Source organism: Corythoichthys intestinalis, chromosome 17 (genome assembly GCF_030265065.1).
Source record: "Corythoichthys intestinalis isolate RoL2023-P3 chromosome 17, ASM3026506v1, whole genome shotgun sequence".
In the NCBI taxonomy this organism is placed as follows: Eukaryota; Metazoa; Chordata; class Actinopteri; order Syngnathiformes; family Syngnathidae; genus Corythoichthys; species Corythoichthys intestinalis.
In genome coordinates this window covers 164,458-182,884 of record NC_080411.1, presented here as the reverse complement: position 1 = coordinate 182,884, position 18,427 = coordinate 164,458, and the positions used below count along the sequence as shown (strand labels likewise).

Here is an 18,427-nt window from a genome sequence, read left to right as displayed (position 1 = left end):
TTTTTTTCTTTAAGTCTCCTTAGGCAGAGGGTTCACTTCTTATTTTTCCCCCTTGTGTCATTGGTTGCATACTATCCTCATTAAAATATGAAAACCTATAAATGTTTGGGTGGTTTTAGTAAAGGCATTGTTTTTTCATTTGTGTGATTTTGACAAACCGAAGACTGTTTTCAAATCAGTTATCCACAAAAATATCATGTCATACATCACCTCCAAAGTCCCACTCCTTCAATCATTTATCGTAAGTTTGTGTTTCACTGTGCAGCATGCCATGATTGGCAAACATTCAGGCAAGAATGAGTTACAGTAAAAAAAAAAAAAATGAATCACCCCCTTAAACTCTGAAACAAGCTCAGGTTAAACATTAAAAGGAAGACTCTTCCTACCTGGCAGCGGCTAAATACATCACAAGTAGTTGGCCGGACATTGAAGTGTTTGAGCACTCGAATAGCTTGGTCTCGGGCTTTTTCCGAGCAGTCCAGGGACAGACAGCGGCCTTCGCCCACCTGAGACCTCAACTGTGGATGTACAAAGCGCCACCTCAATGAGTCCAAGTAAAAATAGTCAGCATTGAAATAGAAATTACAAATGGTTTCTTACAGTCTGGTACGGTTGTCCACATGTGAGTATAATACGATACTCATCTTGTGCTAACTGGACAAATGAACACAAAATTGAACAATTAGAAGCAGTTTTGTTTTTTTAAAACAAGTTGGTTGTGTTTCCTTAAGCAATGAAAAGTCCACCAGCTGCTATATCTATTATGCAGCAAAACAAGATCTTGGATGTGCTGCTGCTGCTGCAAAAAGCAGTTTGCGTCAAAGTAGACACATTGAACTTTAACTTCTTTGTCATCCCAAAATGTTATCTATCACTCTCAATGCACTCCACAGTTCAAATACAGGTGGAAAATGTTTTTAAGTGAGTTATGTTCACATCTGTTTTTTTTTTCTTTCTGGGAAACAAAAAGAATAACAAAAGTGTGTAAAGACTTTTTTTATTTCCATCAAACACAGATACTAGGGATGTCCAAACCCTAAACCCAAACAAATTTCTATCCTTTCCACCACTTTCAATCTCCCCGTTTGACGGTCAAATACTTCCACACAGCAGACTACTCATGCGTTCACCTTCTACCACTGGGGCGATTTACAGTACTTCCGGGAGTGTCGCAAAGTATTAGACATTGATTATTGTTGTTTCTTTTGTATTTCTAGATAATCTTGTTACTTTTTATCTTCATTGTCAAAGTGTTAAATAATGGCATGAGTAATACGTGGAGAACTTTTGGTAGACTCCGAGCATGTGGGTGTGGAATAAAGTGACCACAGCTTTTATCTGATGGTCATGCTATGTTCAAGTGCACAATAACCCACTTGGCAACACTGTTAGTCTATTCGACTTTTTGTGAGTACTCTGCCCCCCCCCCCATCCTTTCTAGTTCCAACTAAGCCTAATAATTGAGGAAATATTGAATATTTCACTGTAGAAATAGCTCCATTTTGGACACGCGTACCTTTGCGGCTATTCTGTGGTCGTCAGTATTCTCCAAAATCACCACATCGACTCCTAAACAGCGCAAGTACCTCCCGAGGCCTTGCAGCATGTTGTCACACACGACCCGCAACTGCTGGGGGGCCAGAGGGGGGTCTTCGGGGCTATCCTTGCCACCGCGCAGGAGGCCGGAGCGAGGGGGACCGACCCATTGAGCCCCCTGACATTCCTAAATGGACAGAGACAATAATGCCATACTTAAGTGATCCCCGCAGGGGGATTTTCTTTTCACTCGCAGAAGAAAGCTGGGAGGTCAAAGCACCGGGTGAGCTATACAACCGCCACCGCTAGAGTGTCTCGGTCAAACACGCATTGTTCTCACCCGCAGGTTTGATACGACAACGCCGATCTTTCCATTTTGTGTCACTCAGAGAGGTAACCATTTCTCAGGAGTGAGACTCAGGGGGGAAAAAAAACAAATTAACTACAGGCTTTTATTGAATTCATGCCATTATGATCGCATAACAAAAAACCCCCCGACTTTCTCCTTTGAAATGATTTTGGGGATGACTGAATCTAATAATAATAATGCACATCTTTCGTCTACTGGTAAAAAGACCACAAACATAAATGGTCATTTGAAAATACGAGTGTAATCTACACACAAAGAATTTGTGCACCGACAAAAAGTTCCAAATTGCACTTTTTTCCCCATCTCTTCATCATAATGAATGAAGTCATAATTATACAATTATTGACTTTTACTCTTTGTGTAACAAATTCCTAATTTGAGTGACAATAAAAACATGACTTGATTTAAAAACAAAAATGATGTGTGCAAGTTCAAAAAAAAAGATGAATAACCTAACCTCTTTCATTTTCTTGTTATTTTTTTCCTTCTGCTTCGAAACGCCATTCTTCTCATCTTGTCTTATCGAGATGGCGCGTAGATCACTCGGAAGGCCGAAGTCGGTCGGGTTAACAGAGAGGGCAGAATATACATCCAATAAACAGTAAGCATCGGTCGCTGAAATACAGCGAGCAGATACTCAGGGAACACGGCGGACAGTATGCCGCTGATCAAGTGTGACTCCACTCACCTGCATATCTGATTTGGCTAACGCGCAGAGGCCGCTTCTCCCAGTTGGACATTTGCTCCGTCTTGTCCAGGGCCTTTCCCAGGACCTGTTGCACTAACAGACTAAGGCCTTTCTCCGACGAGTCCTCTCCGACCAGCACCTCTCTCGGGCCGCGCCGGGAACTCTTCACCTTGCTACACTGGATCTAAACGAGGCATTGTTACAATACAATGTCTAACAGACAGGTACATTTTTTCTAGTAATCGTAGCTAATATAGCTGTTTGCTAAATAGACTCCATTTTAGAGTAGATGGCACTTTTTTTCCTTTTTTTTTTTAACATACCAATTTGCACCTCATAATCTGCTATATCTATGCAGCTCCAAGGTGAATATAAAAAAAATAAATCACATTTAAACTCCCGTAAAATACCTTACTATATTACTATTATTCTACAATTACACAGAGTGGATGTGGAGGTCAAGATGTAACAGTTTGGGTTTACGTGATGGCACTTGTAATAAACGGATGGCAGAAATTGCAGCAATCGCCCGTTGGACTTTTTGGAATTGCAGAAGGATTTGGCATTTTTAGCTATTCCACTCATAAAAAGGGCCTGATCCTATCATTTTAATTGCAGACGTGTAAACTCGCTTGCTTCACAAAATTTCATTTCAAATGTAGGATATCATGTTTGAACATTACCTTTCGGTGTACATTAAGAAGATCCAGCATCCCTTCTATTTTCAATGGCTCCTCCACTAATTGGGGCCAGGTGCACATGAGACACTTGAGATCTCCAGCCATGCCGTAACCTGAAAACAAAACCTAGTGTTAGAAATAGATGCTTGCAGAGAGCTGTTTCAAGCGAAACCTTTTCTAACGCGCCTAAGCCTGCCCTTACCCACTTTAAGGACATTTTGTCGAGAGAATAAACTTCGAATGAACGTAATTGTCTCTGGATGTTGACAAAATCCATTTGCGCACAGGTCTATTAGGAAAACGGCGTCAAAAGTAGCCAGCTGTATCAGGGCAAGTTTCTGCGCCGTGGAGACACAGCCAAATGTGGGTTGCCACTCCATATCAACTCCTACTACAACACCTTCCTAGAAGAGAAAAGTTGACGATTGGAATGATTGTACTGTACCGTGCGTTATTACAGTATATTCATTCTGTCTTCACCTTGAGGAGAATGTCACGACAACTTTGAAGTGCTTCCGGGGTGTCCACATGCTGAACATTCTCTTTGGCGAGAGGTACCTGGTAGAATTTCTCACCGTCAGGCCCGGATGGCATCCACTCCTCATTGCCTGTCAAATTGCTCGGGTATCTGAGGAGACGTGACAAAAGTGGCAGGCTCTTATGAGCGTGAGTGAGCTGCACATCAAAATGGCAGTTTCTTTCACCCAAATGAGTCACTTCATTGCTGTAACAAAGTTTGTCATCTCGACCCACCGTGTCATTCAGATCAAAGACATTTGATTGTGAGAAAATGCTCACGTGGCCGTGAGCCAAACTATTCCCCTTCCGTATGTGCTCGCCGCAATTTGCATAACAGACAAAGTGATACCTCCCCAAAAGAAGATTTCCCATTGAGATGAATCATATTTGTTCCAAACCTTAACTCCAGCATTGAGTCAGTTCCACCGGGTAAGAAGCCAGCGCAGCTTTCGTGGAGACTTACTGTAACTCGGGTGATAAACTCCGCTGGGCATTCCAGACTCCATAAGGCAGTCTGTGCCGGGGAAGGCTGTATCTCCGTGACCATTGAGCTGCTTTTTCAAGTCCGCCGTAGTTCAGCAACATCTCCACCAACAGAATTTGGAGCTCAAGGTCATCCGCCAGTACGGTCTGGTGGAAGTTATAGCAGACGCAAAAGCCTCGTTTGAAAAGAGTTCAGATAGACTTTCCTGATAAACTTCATTCAAAATAGCAATTACCTGAACGTGATCACTCCAATTCTCCTCTGTCATGCTTTTCTAAAAAGACAACAAGCTGTTTTGATTGCCTAGTTGCAGAAATCAAATGGGCTAGTCACATAGTCCAGGGTTTCCCCTACACATTGAATATTGCGCCACACCGCCACACCAAAATAAAAGCAGCCGCCACGCTGTGCAAAAGAGATGTTTAATTTAGTTTATTTTATTTATTTTTTTTAAGGCCGTTTCAAACTCGCGGCAGCCTAGTGTGAAGGTTCAGCGGCAACGTATTCATTGTGTATTCAGGTTCCCCCCAGGATTGATACATCTAAATTCAAGACTTTTAAGACCTTTTTTAATGCCATTTCAACTGAAAATGAATACTTTTCTCGCACCCATTTAGATAATATTGAATCATATTAAAAAAATAAAGCACTGAACATCAAATTTAACCTCAATTACTAAGTGTGTTTGACAAAAGAATGCACATTTATTGAAGATACAATTAAAACACATTTAAATATAAGGTCTTTCAGAATTTTTTTTTCTCCCCAGGATAAAATGGATTTTACACTATTATTGTAAAGCAACTTCAGAAATTACATTTGCAATACAACAGGTTTCCCTTTTAAGAGGACCTAGTCAAGGTGGTAGGTAGGTGATTGTCAAAATGGCCACCTTAACTGTAAAGTGCTTGCAATTGGCAGTGAAAGTTTAAAAAACAGCCACTAAATGGCAGTGGTTTACCATTAATTACCAGAAAATAAAGCTACACATGACCATTTCCATTGGTAATCGTTTTTTTCTAATCACATTACAAGAAGTATACAAAACACATGTTAATCCTTTGTTACCTATTGAAGACATTTCTTTTAATCAGATAGAGAAAATCCATACTCTTATTTCATCAAGAAAAACATTTAAATATACCAGGAGGTGTTTTACTATCACCTACATCATAATTTGCCTATCACCATGCCATGTTATTCAGATCAACGTTACCCCGCACTCGTTCCAATAATAGACAGTGTCAACCGTGTTGTGTATCTTCGAGTGATGGTGAATCTAGGACTCCGGTTTATCCATGCTAAGGCTAGTGCACCTGCCAATGCCCCATTGAACATGGCTAACTCTTGAGTTAAAACTGCGAAATTCACAATCATTCGAAAGGCAAACCGTGCAGAAATACATTATTGCATCTAACACATTTTCATTGGAGAAGTCGGCAACTTACTTTGAAATGTTAAGCAGGTCCACCGCCTTCGCATGACCCATAAACTGCGACCCAAAGTATCTGGATGCGACTTGGTCGCCGATCCAATACCTCACATGCTGGTCCAACTCTTTGGACTTGGTTGTCTTGTTGAGGCTTTCGTCGAACATAACAACTAAGGCATCTGAGCAGTTCCTTGCGTTAGCACACAGTACTGTGCGATTGCCTGCTGTTGTGATGTTGATGCTAACGATGCTGACGGCACGCACGCACGAGGTGTAGTGCGTCGTAAAAATTCTACGCGTCATCTTCGTTATGGATTAAAAAAAAAAAAAAAAAAACCTTCGTCACGGATATAATTTAGGTTGCACTGAGATGTTCTTGAAAATTAAAACCACGGTGGAAAAATTCCAGACTTACGACAGCTAATTTAATACTTTTAATACCTTTAATAATGGAAAACTAAATTCAATGCTTTTTTAATACTTTTAATAACCCGCAGGTACCTTGGTATTGTAATGTCCCTAACTATACAAGGCCCCCTTAAGAGACGATCGGACCAGGAGCTGTGACGTAGAGGGAAGCGAGGAGGAGATTGCGGTCGCATGTCACGGGAGCCCGCTGTTATTTTGTTGTTCAGGGCTACATTTCTCACCAATATGAACCTAATCAATTGATAGGCTAAAATGATCCATGCAAAAAAAATCTGTATTGACTTGTACCAACTTTCACATTGCAAATTTATAAAGTTTTAATCTGATGATTTTTCTTAAATCTATTCGAATAATTTTTTCCATCTTATTTTGAGTACTAATACATTAATGGGTCAGATTATTTAATTTACTTTAGGTAAATATTACCATTTGTTCTTATTAAACCCATGCATCTAAAGGTTGGCCATTTTTCACCAAAATCAAGGGGGAAAATGATTTCAAATGATGTTTTAAACAATATCACTTCTTGAATTATGAACATTCCCTAAGATTAAAATGAAATATACTCACTTTTTGCTTTAAATAAGAGCGTCAAGATTATTTTCAGAAAGCTATTATTCTTATTTCAAGAAATCGGAGTAAAATTTACTTGAAGCACTGGCTGATCATTTCACTTATTTCTATTAGATTTACACTGAAAACAAGGGAAATGAATTAGTCATCAGCCAATCAAACGTGCGTTTGAGGGGGGAAAAAGTGTCATTTTAAGTCTGAACATAATGAAAGTAATTCACTCAATAATGGTAGGGTCAATTCTATCCTTACAAAATATGTGAAGACAATCGAAATAACCTCTATAACTGAACTCATTATATAATGCAAATAAGGCTGGCTGAAAGTTGGTGGGGACAATTTGAGCATCCTGAAAAGTTCCTGGTGTTATGTTCCTAACGTCTCTATGCAAACCTACGCCATTGGCCCATTAACAGAAGGACTAGTATTGCTGTGTTAATGTAGTACATATTAAGGCCAAATAAAAGGAAAAAGAAGGACTACGAGCTGTAATCAGCTACGCATTTGACGTACATGTACCGGAGCTGAGAGCTATGACATTAGCCTGGCTCATGAAATATTTCAAATAGATCTTTGTTATGGTTCTTCTTGGGAAACAAAATGTAAAGAAAAAAAAAAACAAACATTTTTCATATGACATGACACAATTTTGCCGTGGCACGACTTGGTGAGGCGGTCCGACTCCGATGCAGCCCACCACCGCGGCTTCAAAAAATCCTAGGGGAAACCCTGTAGTCAAATGCGTTCTTTATTTTACCAGCTACATTGAACTAAAAAGGTCAATGAATCTCGTCTCAAAAAACTGAAAAGAAATAAAAATACTGTACTTCAGAAAAAAAGAGCTTTCAAATGTTTTGATGCAAAACAGATGTAACGATTTCTTACCTCTACAAATCTCTTGAACATGAGGAACCGAAGTGTATCCCGTCTCCTCTTGCGTAAGGCGTTGGGACACAACCCTGCGTGGGCGAGAGCAGTCAGCTTTGGTGAGTAGCGTGTGACCGGCTGCCCGCCTGAGTGAAAATTGCACACGCACGACGGCCACGCACGTTGGTCAACGTGGAATTTCTCCGCAAGCCGAAATACATGTTTGGTCAGCATTTTGGGCTGGATATGAGCGAGACTTTGTCTGGACATGGGAAGGTGAGGAAAGCGCCTAAGGAAATGAAAGGAAAGGAAATGATAGGGAACCTTTTGTCTGCCATTTGTCTTTTCAATTCCACACCGTACTTGCTCATCATGTCTTTCACCGAGAAGTCGGGGTGGCACCACGAGTCCAGTAGAGAGACCAGTTGCTGTTGTAGATGAACGTGTCCCTTGACAAAGCTCTCAGCTAGGGACAACTTATCCTGAAAGATGAGCGGCACGCATACCTGCAGATGAGATGATTTTTACAAAACTCTGTTTTTGAGGAGGCTACTTCGTAGACATTTGCCGATCAATGTGAGAAATGAGAAACCTTTCGTTACTTGCTTATTTTGAAAATATCGCTGGAACGGTTTTCAATCATTTTTACATGTTCACTACACCAACACAAGTTTCTCCCAAAATCTGGCTTGAATGTCAGAATGAAGAGCCTTAAAGCTAAAGGAGGCAACATTCGCAAAGCGGCAACAGTCTTCTTGTGACCGAGCGTCAATTGTTTTAACTCTTTGTGCAAGTGGGGCCGCTTTTGCTTTGAGCATGGTTTGAAACGTCTTGTAATTACACGTGTGTCACGTTAGGGCCATTATGGAAAGAAAATGAAAATAGCAGTCATAGAAAAAAAAATCGGATTTGTGCGTTAAGATCTGCGGTCTGAATCTCATTGAGAAGTGAGATGTGTCACTCACCTCCTCCACATTGAGTTCATTCTGCAAATTCAGCCTCATACCGAGCACTGCCGCCTGGAAGAGAAAGTCATGCGTTGTCAATCACACTTATTTCTGATTTGGTGACGGTTAAGAAATGATTAGGGACGCCCTGATCCCATCACGTGATTGGGCCATTTTTCTTTTTAAGTATGTCTTCCTGCTTCACGCTCGTACAACAACACAGCCTCCCTCAAACTGTCCAGAGCAGCTTGCCTTTGGTACTTCAACTTCACGATGATTGACAGGTTTGTAGCTTTGATCTTGCCAGAGAAGCTTGCTAGCTCTACGATCAAAGCCACAAATGTGACAATCATCTTTAAGCTTGCAGCCCAGTCATAAATGTGTAAGCGAGAAGCTGTTCTCAGCAGCGTGAGTGGATTCGCTCAATGAAGCATTTGATAAAGACAAGCATTGGGTTTTTTTGTTTCAAAATAATTCCCATTGTGAAGTAGGCATGGTGGGACAGTGACATGTTGGCAACAATTGTTCAAATGGGGGGGGGGGGGGGGGGGGGGAGACAACTTTTTTTCCCTCTCCACTCAGGACTCGGTTATCGGCAGATTCTCCAAAAAACGGGCGACTCGGACTCTAGTGCAAAAATATACAATCGGGACATCCCTGGAAATGAACAAGTATCAACATGCAGCACTTACCTCCTTGTGGTATTTGAGGGCCAGCAACTTCATGATGTGCAGTCGCAGGGTAGCTGGGTCCAGGGAGGTCAGTTGGTAGATATTTATGATACCTTCCACAAAGTTAGTCTGAGTGTCGCTAAGAAGGGAAAGCGCACGATGCTTGAGGGCCGTCGCTTGCTGCTCTGGAAGTGAAGTCAACGAAACCTGTGACAATGACGGCCAAGAAACAGTTTATCTCTCAGTCATCGAGATATGTGATGGATTTTTTTTCCTTTTCAAATTAACCTCGTCTTATTGGATCCTTCAAAATGTTCTTATAAAATACGTACTATGTGTAAGGTCAATTCAAAGACATAAGAATTCTAACTGGACTCTCATCGACCTGCGGGTGTTCCCGAAGCCATCTCTGGAATTCCTTGAATACCAGTGCCACCAGTGTGTGGCCCCTGGCCTTCTGTTTTGTCGGAGAGCCTTCTAAGATCGTTAGGAAGGCGTCGAGGGGTTCGTTCAGCTCTGAAAATCCCTCCTGCGCTTCCAAATGGAACTAGGAGGAAAAAAACATGATGGAAGGAAGTGGGAGATGATCTGAATCACTTTTAAAATAATAACATTTTCAAACTTTTATCATACCTATAAGTAAGAACGGCAAAGTTATAGCTTGAAAACAAAAACCAAGCAACAATGTAAGCTAAGACTAGAATTGGCAGGTTGAACCATCATGGCAGTAAACTTTTTTTTTTTTTTTTTTTTTGGGGGGGGGGGGGGGGGGGGGGGGTCCTTCTTGACCTTTTCTCCCTGTGGTTCCAAAATACAGTGTAACGCTGTCAAAACTAGACTTCAATTATTTAAAAAAAAAGTGCTATACACATTGATGTGCTTGGATTCACAGTGCAACAGTAGTCATCATTGATAAAAGAACGACATAATATATAAACGTCAGTCAGGCACATGCAGTAATTGCTGAGTCACGGTAAAAGTTTTCAAATGAACTACTACTACAACAACAAAGTTTTCCATGTCACTTTAAAGATTACCTAGACACTTGATTAAGGTTCAATGATGGATGCATTCATATTGCATGACATCCTATGGGGAATATGCACTCGACTCCAGATTCCACTGTACTTTCTAGCAATCGACCACGCTGACGGATTTGGACATGACTTGCAAACTGTCTATAGAAACCCACGGAACAGGCATAAACAGGGTCCCTACTTATTAATGCAAACTTTGGCAGGAGAAAATAATATCTGCGTGAGAATGTCTGGTGCTGCCTCCTAATTTGCCCAACAGATGTCATTCACTCACACAGATCTCAAGTTCATTCAGTGCAAATTCCTTCCTTCCTTCCTACTGACAGCCACTCTGGTTTCCTCATTAACACACACACACACACACACACACGGGTGAGTTTCATTGAAGTTCTTCCTCACTCTATTGACAGTTCCTTCCTCTTCAATTGCTACAACACGATTGCCATTCCCCGCCCTTGTTACTTATATAGAGTAGATTATCTTGTGTGGAAGAACTCTCAGTCCCTCACCGTCTGCAGATCGTTTCTGCGCCAGTGTTCGAAAAGCCGGTCTCTCAGCACGGCCGGGTCAAGACCTGCAGGGATAACGCACATGAGTCGGGGTTTCACTCTCACCTTTGACCTCCTTCAACCTGTCAAGGAGTAAAAACAAAGGGATATTCCTGCTCTTTGGAGACACCCTTTGGAAACCACAATTACCGTCCATCTCTTTGAGACTTAATTTGAGAAAGCTGTGTCTTGAATAGAAAAATCATCACAGCAGACAGCTAAAGGATTCAAACAACCGCCGTGCTGCTATTTTTCTTTGGCCTTTTCTCTAGTTTTCCACAACGACACCAGGGATTTCTCCGATCGGTACAATATGGCTGAATGTTAATAACGTCGACAATTTTGAACCAAATACTTGTCATTGAAAGCAATATACACGGTGTGTAAACGGCACGCCCGCACAATGACATTGTAAACCCTTCCCTCTGCCCTCTCCATTTGAATTGGACTAAAATGCACAATTTGACTTTATTTTTGCTTTCTTCTATTTAAAATTTTGACTGTTGATTTTTTGTGATGAAAGTCTGAACACATGTAGGCGTCTCAGAAAATGAATATTTACCTTTACATTATTTTTTCAATTTGCGATATTCACTATTTCAACAAGGTTGAAGTTAAAGGTATTCCAAAAAATATGACCTTTTTCAAACTTCTCACTACTGCCAAGATTCAGCTGTAATGCGATAGCCGGGATTTTTCGTTCAAAAGAGGCAGCGCGAAGAAGCCGCGACATTACATATTGTTTCTGCAACAGGCAAAGCACGAGCAGCGTTATTGGGAGGGAGAAGAAAAGCCGCCAAATACCAAATGAATGTCGAGCAATTGGAGAAAAAGCACAATTGGAAACTTCTCGTGTCCCAGTTTTGTCTCCTTTTGTGTCTTCGCCATCATACCTGCTTACTCTACCTCCCTTCCTCCTTCCCTTTTCCTGTCCTACGCAGCTCCATGCTGTCTCTCCATTTTGGCTCGGATTTCCCCCGGAAAGAAAGGGCTATACGCGAGTCGTGGTGTAAAAAATAAAAGTTTTCCTGATGTGCGGCCTGGGAACGTAGAACCTCGAAAGCCTCCTTCTCTCCTCTTCGTTCTCACATCGATTGTAATTGCGTACCTTTTGAAACTGCTCAAATTGTTCATAAACTAATGGAACTTTTTTTGATCTGCTGCTTTTGTTTGCTATCCCTTGTCAGAAAAAGTGTTTCCGCTGACATGTAATCAATTGTGCAAAATAAAGCACACAAGATTAGAAATCAAAGGAAATCGACTCTCAAACTACTCAAATTGATGGTTTCCCTTCAGTATAGTTGTTATTTTATTCATTTATTTTTCAAAATCTAAGAAAGGGGAGTAGAATGCTTTACTAAAAGCCATTTGTGGTTGTGGTTTTCCCCTCAGACGACCGTTATGCTTATATAAATGAAAAACAAAGGGAAAAACTGACCTTAAATGGTTGCATTTACCCTGAAAATTTGAGCCGATGAAAGTTCATTTTTCATCCACTTTTGTACGTAACCTTAAATTTGTGAATTAGTACTACACAATATTTATTGTTCCTACAACAACAACAAAAAAAACACATCTACTCCGGCCTTCGACTGATTTGCCACCGCGAGCGAGCAGAGATCCTTTGTTTCGACGTCGCCGGTTCAGACAGTGGACAGCAAACAGTCCACAGCACGGTCAAAATATGAAGTAGTGTGGTGCAGTTATCATAAAAAATATTCTGCATTTTTCATATATGGTTCCTCTGTGGTTTCCGGACCACAGGCTGGATGGACGTCCTCGTTGCCCCCCGTCTCATCTGGCTAGCTGGACCTCTTACAAACTGTAACTCTGTCTGCTAATTCCCATTAGCAGCACTGGTGCATCCTGTCTATCTGTCCTGGGAGTGGATCTCTCCTGACTGCGGTACTCCCCAAGGTTTCTCATTTCTCCCAAAGAGTTTTGGAGTTTTTCCTTGTCGACATTGAGGGTCAAAGGATGGGGGATGCCCAGGACTTGACCTTTATTTATTTATTTCCTTCATCTGCTGTTTCTGACTGTGTATCATATTGCCTCTGCAAAGCCCTTTGAGACAACCTTGTTGTGATATAGGGCTATACAAATAAAATTGAATTGAATTTCTTTTGTTTCAGAATGACAAAAGGACATACGTGATTTGCAAGCTGTATCTGGTCAAACCTCAACTATGTCAGACACTCAATACATGGTCTTGACCAAAATGACTCATAATGCAATTAAAATGACACTTGTAAAATTCAACGCACGCGCTGCTCTGTCTGCTCGCTGCCAAAATAAAGGCACCCGCCACACAAAGATCAAGTGTTTCAATGGGACGTTTGGTGTCACTACAGCCACCAGAACAGCTTCAGTGTGACTTGGCAGAGATGTTGAGTCCCACTGGAAAGATGCCACGACATTCCTGAACAAGCACTTTTGTATTTGTCCGACGTGCCAGATAAACCTTTCAACAGGTGCCATTGTGAAGCATGGAGGAGCACTTGCTGAATCGGAATTGTTATAAAGCAGTGTTTGCATATGAATGACTCCACTAGTTTTTCAGCCTCAAGAGCTCAATTTTAAGCCTATGTATATCGTACCTAATTACTTCAGGCTCTGCAATGATAAGCAACGTAAAAAATGAGACTTCAACCTAGAGCAGGGGTGGGCAAACCGGTCCTCGAGGGCCGCAGTGGGTCCTGGTCTTTGTTCCGACTGACCCAGCACGGATAGTATAACCAATGAGGTTTCAGCAGAAATGAGAAGCACCTGACTGCAATCGACTGATTGCACTTGTAAAACAGCAGATTGGTGAAAATGTGTCGTCTTAATGGGTTGCAACAAAAGCCCGCACCCACTGCGGCCCTTTGTGGAATAGTTTGCCCACCCCTGACCTAGAGCCTGATATTGTATATACACTTTTATTTAAAAATCTTTTTTTTTTTCTTTTTTCATTATTACTATATCGGCGAAATTGAGAGTATTTTTTATTATCACGTGAACTCATTTCTGATTAGAAAAGAAAAAGAATGGGGCAATTGTGTTTCGGGGTCGTCGGGTTATGACATATTTCCATGCTCTGGTGCAGACGTGGGGGAAAAAAATCTGGATAACTAATCCTACCTTCATGCGGAATTAAAGTCATTCGTAAATATTTGTTAGCACTTCGAGCCTTAAATATAAAGGAAATCCAGCAAGTAAGCCATACTTGCTGACTGATTGTTGAATTGTAATGTGATACAAACCCTTTGAATCGGGATTGGAATAGCTCATTTCTGTCCACTGGTTGGTGAATTTCTGTCAATCTGTAAAGAAGATCAAACAAAATGCACTCACTGTCAAGATGAAAATTGTTGATACAAACACACAACACCGATATTTCTAAAATGGGTTCAACTTCACTTTGTATGTTAGTGTTTTGATTCAGAAAACCCACATCGACATTTTCAGGATCTGGTTACAATAGAAAGAGATTGAACTGTGCACGTGAGGCAGACTTGTCCAGGGCTCCAGACAGTAGCCCTCAATTCAGGCTGCAAAACTAGAAATCCACTTGCAAAGTAAATGTTCACATGCCATCCTATTGATCCATTTACTACTGCAAATGCAAATTTACTCTTTGCAAATAATAGCCAGAGGTGGGTAGAGTAGCCAAAAATTTGACTCAAGTAAGAGTAACGTTACTTTAAAATAATACTACTCGAGTAAAAGTAGTCATCCAAAAAATGTACTCAATTACAAGTAAAAAAGAATACTCAAGTCATGGGTATCATTTTAGGTAACTGCTTATTTTTGTTTGATTTTTTGGAGACAATAGTATTTTTTTCTCTTTCAGCACAAACTGAACCGTTGTTATAATGATACTGGACAATAACCCATTACATAACCACATGAAGCCAAAGAAATAAAAATATATCATTAAATTAAAGAGAGGGGGGAAAAAAAGAGTAATGAAGCATTCTGAGTGCCCTGCCCTCTAGTAGTTCGTAGTTTGAATTGTACATACTGTAGGTCAGGGGTCAGCAACCTTTTTGGTGTGGCGTGCCACTTTCAAATTTTCTTGTCAATCAGTGTGCCACACCAAGATTAATGACGCACATCCGAATTTTTATATCCAACAGAGCTGTAATTTTACTCCAAAGAAAACAACACGAACATACGTTGAAATCTTACAACTACCATTCTTCTTTAACAAATAACTAAAAAATAAAAGTATATTGTAGAAAATATCAAAACTTGAGCATCATCTTATGTAAACATATCACACACACACAACCCAGCAAGAAAAGGGGAACAAGCGTGAATCTCAGTGCAGGTCTCTCACAGTACAGAGCGGGCTGTTTTAACCTTCAAAGTCAGGCGACTACTTTGTCTTTTTCACTAACAGTGAATTCTATGCACAATTTTAGATTTTATATAACAAATACAAAAGATGACTACCTTAATGTGATCCCTGGCCCTGTTTTCCATGACTTTCATGTTTCGTCTCGTAGTTGCGTTTGACACTTGTTATGCGACACACACACAACGCTCCCGAGGCATAATGCACAGAGCAAGCGGAAGTAACCAGCCAACCAGTTGTTACCGGCACCCCCAAGGGGCCGCTGTCCCCTACAGTATGACCAGCTTACTAGTTAAGCGTAAGAAAAAGAGAGGCAGGGAGCAAGGTGTTGAGAGAGAGTTGTGCGAAGAGCGCCATGACACGTGGCTGTGTCCCATGCTGGTTTTAGTTTTGTTAATAAAAGTCTCCAGCAAAATACCATCCAACGTGTCACTGTGTTTTTATACACATCACCACCTCTCTGAAGTAATAAGCACCGGGCGAATCGACGACAACAAGCCACGTTAATCGCCTGTCCACTACACCCTACGGTGCAGAGTTGCAATTACCAAAAAGTGCAATTGGTAACACATTGTACTTCCGCCAGCTCTCTGATTGGTCGGCTTCGTGACATGTTAGTAGCGTGGGTTGAATTAAACGCGCAGAGAAAAAAAATCCGACAAGCGCAGGAGTCGAGAAATTGGGGAAGAGCTGGAGGTGCGCTCAAAATCAATTATTGCTCGCATATAACGCCACAGGCAGAGTGGGTGAGAGGGGCGGTCCCGTAAAGCCCCTAAATAACAGGGCGCGTAACTGAAAATGCCTTAATTTCCGGTAAAAAGGCACATTGTAAATGGGCTCGCTTCCGCTATCCAAACAGCTAAACATGAAAAGGTTCACACTCCGGATGTTTTCAGTAATCCTTTATGTGTCTCTTTTCTTTTTTATGAAACTAAAACAATGAAAAAAGACATGCAATCAGCAACAATGCTGCAAATAACAAAAATGCCATCCATATATGCAAACACAATTAGCCTGTATTCAGTAGTTCTTAATTAGAAATATCAAACACATTTCCCCTCAAACATGCAACCTAAAGACAATATAAAGAGTGTAATTCTCAATTTGACAACAAAATACTCACAGACGTTGCTCTAAAGAACACAAATGCCACTCAAGTTGTGAGAGTGGAGCTGCCATGTAACACACTGAATCCCATTTGAAGAACTTCCTATGTGCATTTTTCTTCTACTGTTTTAGAACCAATAAATAAAACAGCCACAAGATGGGGCGCCTGAGCAAGTGATAAAGATACAACCGACAATGAAGATAACACGCATTTTTTTTTTGTTTTTTTTTTTTGCCATGCCCTCGCGTGTCACTGGTTAACCCTTCGCGTGCCAGTGCTGACACGCGTGTCATAGGTTGCCGACCCCTGCTGTAGGTCCTTCATTGTTACTATTATGAAATTAAAAGGATCATATCTCCGGTTTTCCGCGGTCAATCGGTGCCAAATAAAAACTGGGAAAGAGTTTTAAATCCGCGCTTTCGATTCACGTTAAGGGCAGCGCTCTATGTCAAATGCTTCACTTGTTACGGTGCTTTAAAGACGCGTGATTAAACAGGCTTGCGTCTGATTGGTGTAATGGAGTCATGCGATTATTGTTGCGACGTCTCATTGGTGAAATGAGTTGCGCTACGCTTGGCAAAAGCATCGCTAGCGAAAAAATAATCAATCCAATATGTAAGGAAAAATGTAATGACTCTTGTGTAGCCCAAAGTAGTGGAGTAAGAATAGCGTTTTTTCTTCACAAATCTACTCAAGTAAAAGTAAAAAGTATGGCTTAGTAAAACTACTCATAGAAGTACATTTTTCTCAAAACAAAATACTCAAGTAAATGTAACGGAGTACATGTAGCACGTTACTACCCACCTCTGATAACAGCCAATCACATTTGGGTATAAACATACTTACAATAGATCATTATGTCGCCATAATCATTGGATTATAAAACTGATGTCCTCCCCCTCCCCTTCAAAAAGAGATATTAACTTAAGCGCTTATGATTTCAAACTATTCATTTGACCCTAGTTTACAACGAATCTGCCACATGCAAAATGGCGGCCTACACACGCACTAATATCGCACTATGGGCCAACCCGCAATTGAAATTAATCCTCTATCGCCACCTGCTGCAATCCATTGAAACAAAAGAACCGTTTCCCAAAAAAATGTTTCAACGAACTACCATGTCAGTACACAAACCGAGATTTGAAACACAAAATTATTGGCTCAACTGAAAGTGTTCTAAAAGCAATGCTGAGTCAAGGGGTTATGGCCAGTGCATACAAGTCACGAGTGTTTATATCAAGCAAGATTTTTATTTATTTTTATTTTGTTGACTTAAGAACGTAAAACTCACCACGTGGATTTGTCGCGGCTGGTTTGAGCTTCTTCCACTTATCTTGCAGTAGGTAACACAGTAAACACAATTAAAATATCCCTCACAATTTCTTCGGGGACATGATCTTGAAAATGATGCCGCTTTTTTCTTAATACAACTCTGACCTGAATAATATGTATGTACCAAAAACACAGAATAGTTTAATAGTTTAGCAGAAACGAGCGGCATTCGTTTTTAAATGGAAAAGAAGTAACGCCTCACTCGGCGCGGTTTTACCTGCGATTTCAAAACAGGACATGTTTGGATCCGCGTTCCAAAGCCTACTTCCTGCTTTGTCATATTAGTTCAAAGGTCACTCTCGCCTGATTGGGTTTTTAGTGACGCTCGAAATACGATCGTTATTATTCAACTTTTTTCCTTCCACTACAAACAGCATCAGAGTTTATCATTTTTGTTTATCATTGAAATTGGTAATTGATAATGCCACGTTTTTCGACGGTTGTCCCGTTTAAGAATTTAGAATGATTTACTGTGTACGAGTCTTTAACACCGAATCGTGTGATAGCCCATGTGAGACAAAACCCCGTACGGTGGTTTACGCGCAATTTTCTCACCTAGTTTGACCCATTTACAAATTAGACTCACGGTACACCAAATAATTTTGGATTCACATTTGCTTCAAGCAAATCATTTGCTGATTTTAAAATTGTTTGAGGAAAAATAGGCTGCATAACAAATAGATTGCAGAAATAGAAATACAGCTATTTCTTTTGCCGAAAATTTTAGTCACTTGTGTGGAAAAGCTCACTACTGGGAAAAAGGAAAGGCTCCTAACAAAGGCAATATGTGGCCATGATTTAATGCAATTAAATGGCATAGGGGTATATTCTTTAGTTTTATTTACAGTTATTCTTATTGATTTA

At 40.7% G+C, this 18,427-nt stretch overlaps 1 protein-coding gene across 5 annotated transcripts in view; it reads right to left on the bottom strand.

The window, feature by feature from the left end:
• Nucleotides 1–17,909, bottom strand: part of exd3 (exonuclease 3'-5' domain containing 3) — a 46,649-nt gene extending 28,740 nt beyond the window's left edge. For 2 of the 5 annotated variants that reach the window (XR_009061101.1, XM_057818964.1), the window contains exons 1-19: nt 17,523–17,774; nt 14,024–14,083; nt 10,743–10,807; nt 9,582–9,743; nt 9,218–9,403; nt 8,544–8,597; nt 7,942–8,084; nt 7,761–7,867; nt 7,597–7,670; nt 4,513–4,551; nt 4,257–4,423; nt 3,755–3,902; nt 3,477–3,678; nt 3,278–3,387; nt 2,595–2,778; nt 2,364–2,521; nt 1,517–1,723; nt 601–654; nt 387–518 (exon numbers count right to left, since the gene is read on the bottom strand). Coding sequence is in view for 4 of the 5 variants with exons in the window: in XM_057818964.1 (XP_057674947.1) it covers nt 387–518; nt 601–654; nt 1,517–1,723; nt 2,364–2,521; nt 2,595–2,778; nt 3,278–3,387; nt 3,477–3,678; nt 3,755–3,902; nt 4,257–4,423; nt 4,513–4,551; nt 7,597–7,670; nt 7,761–7,867; nt 7,942–8,084; nt 8,544–8,597; nt 9,218–9,403; nt 9,582–9,743; nt 10,743–10,807; nt 14,024–14,051 (2,220 nt within the window). In the remaining variant the exon portion in view is untranslated. The other 3 variants (XM_057818961.1, XM_057818962.1, XM_057818963.1) reach the window with 3 other exon arrangements.
• Nucleotides 17,910–18,427: the final 518 nt, after the last annotated feature.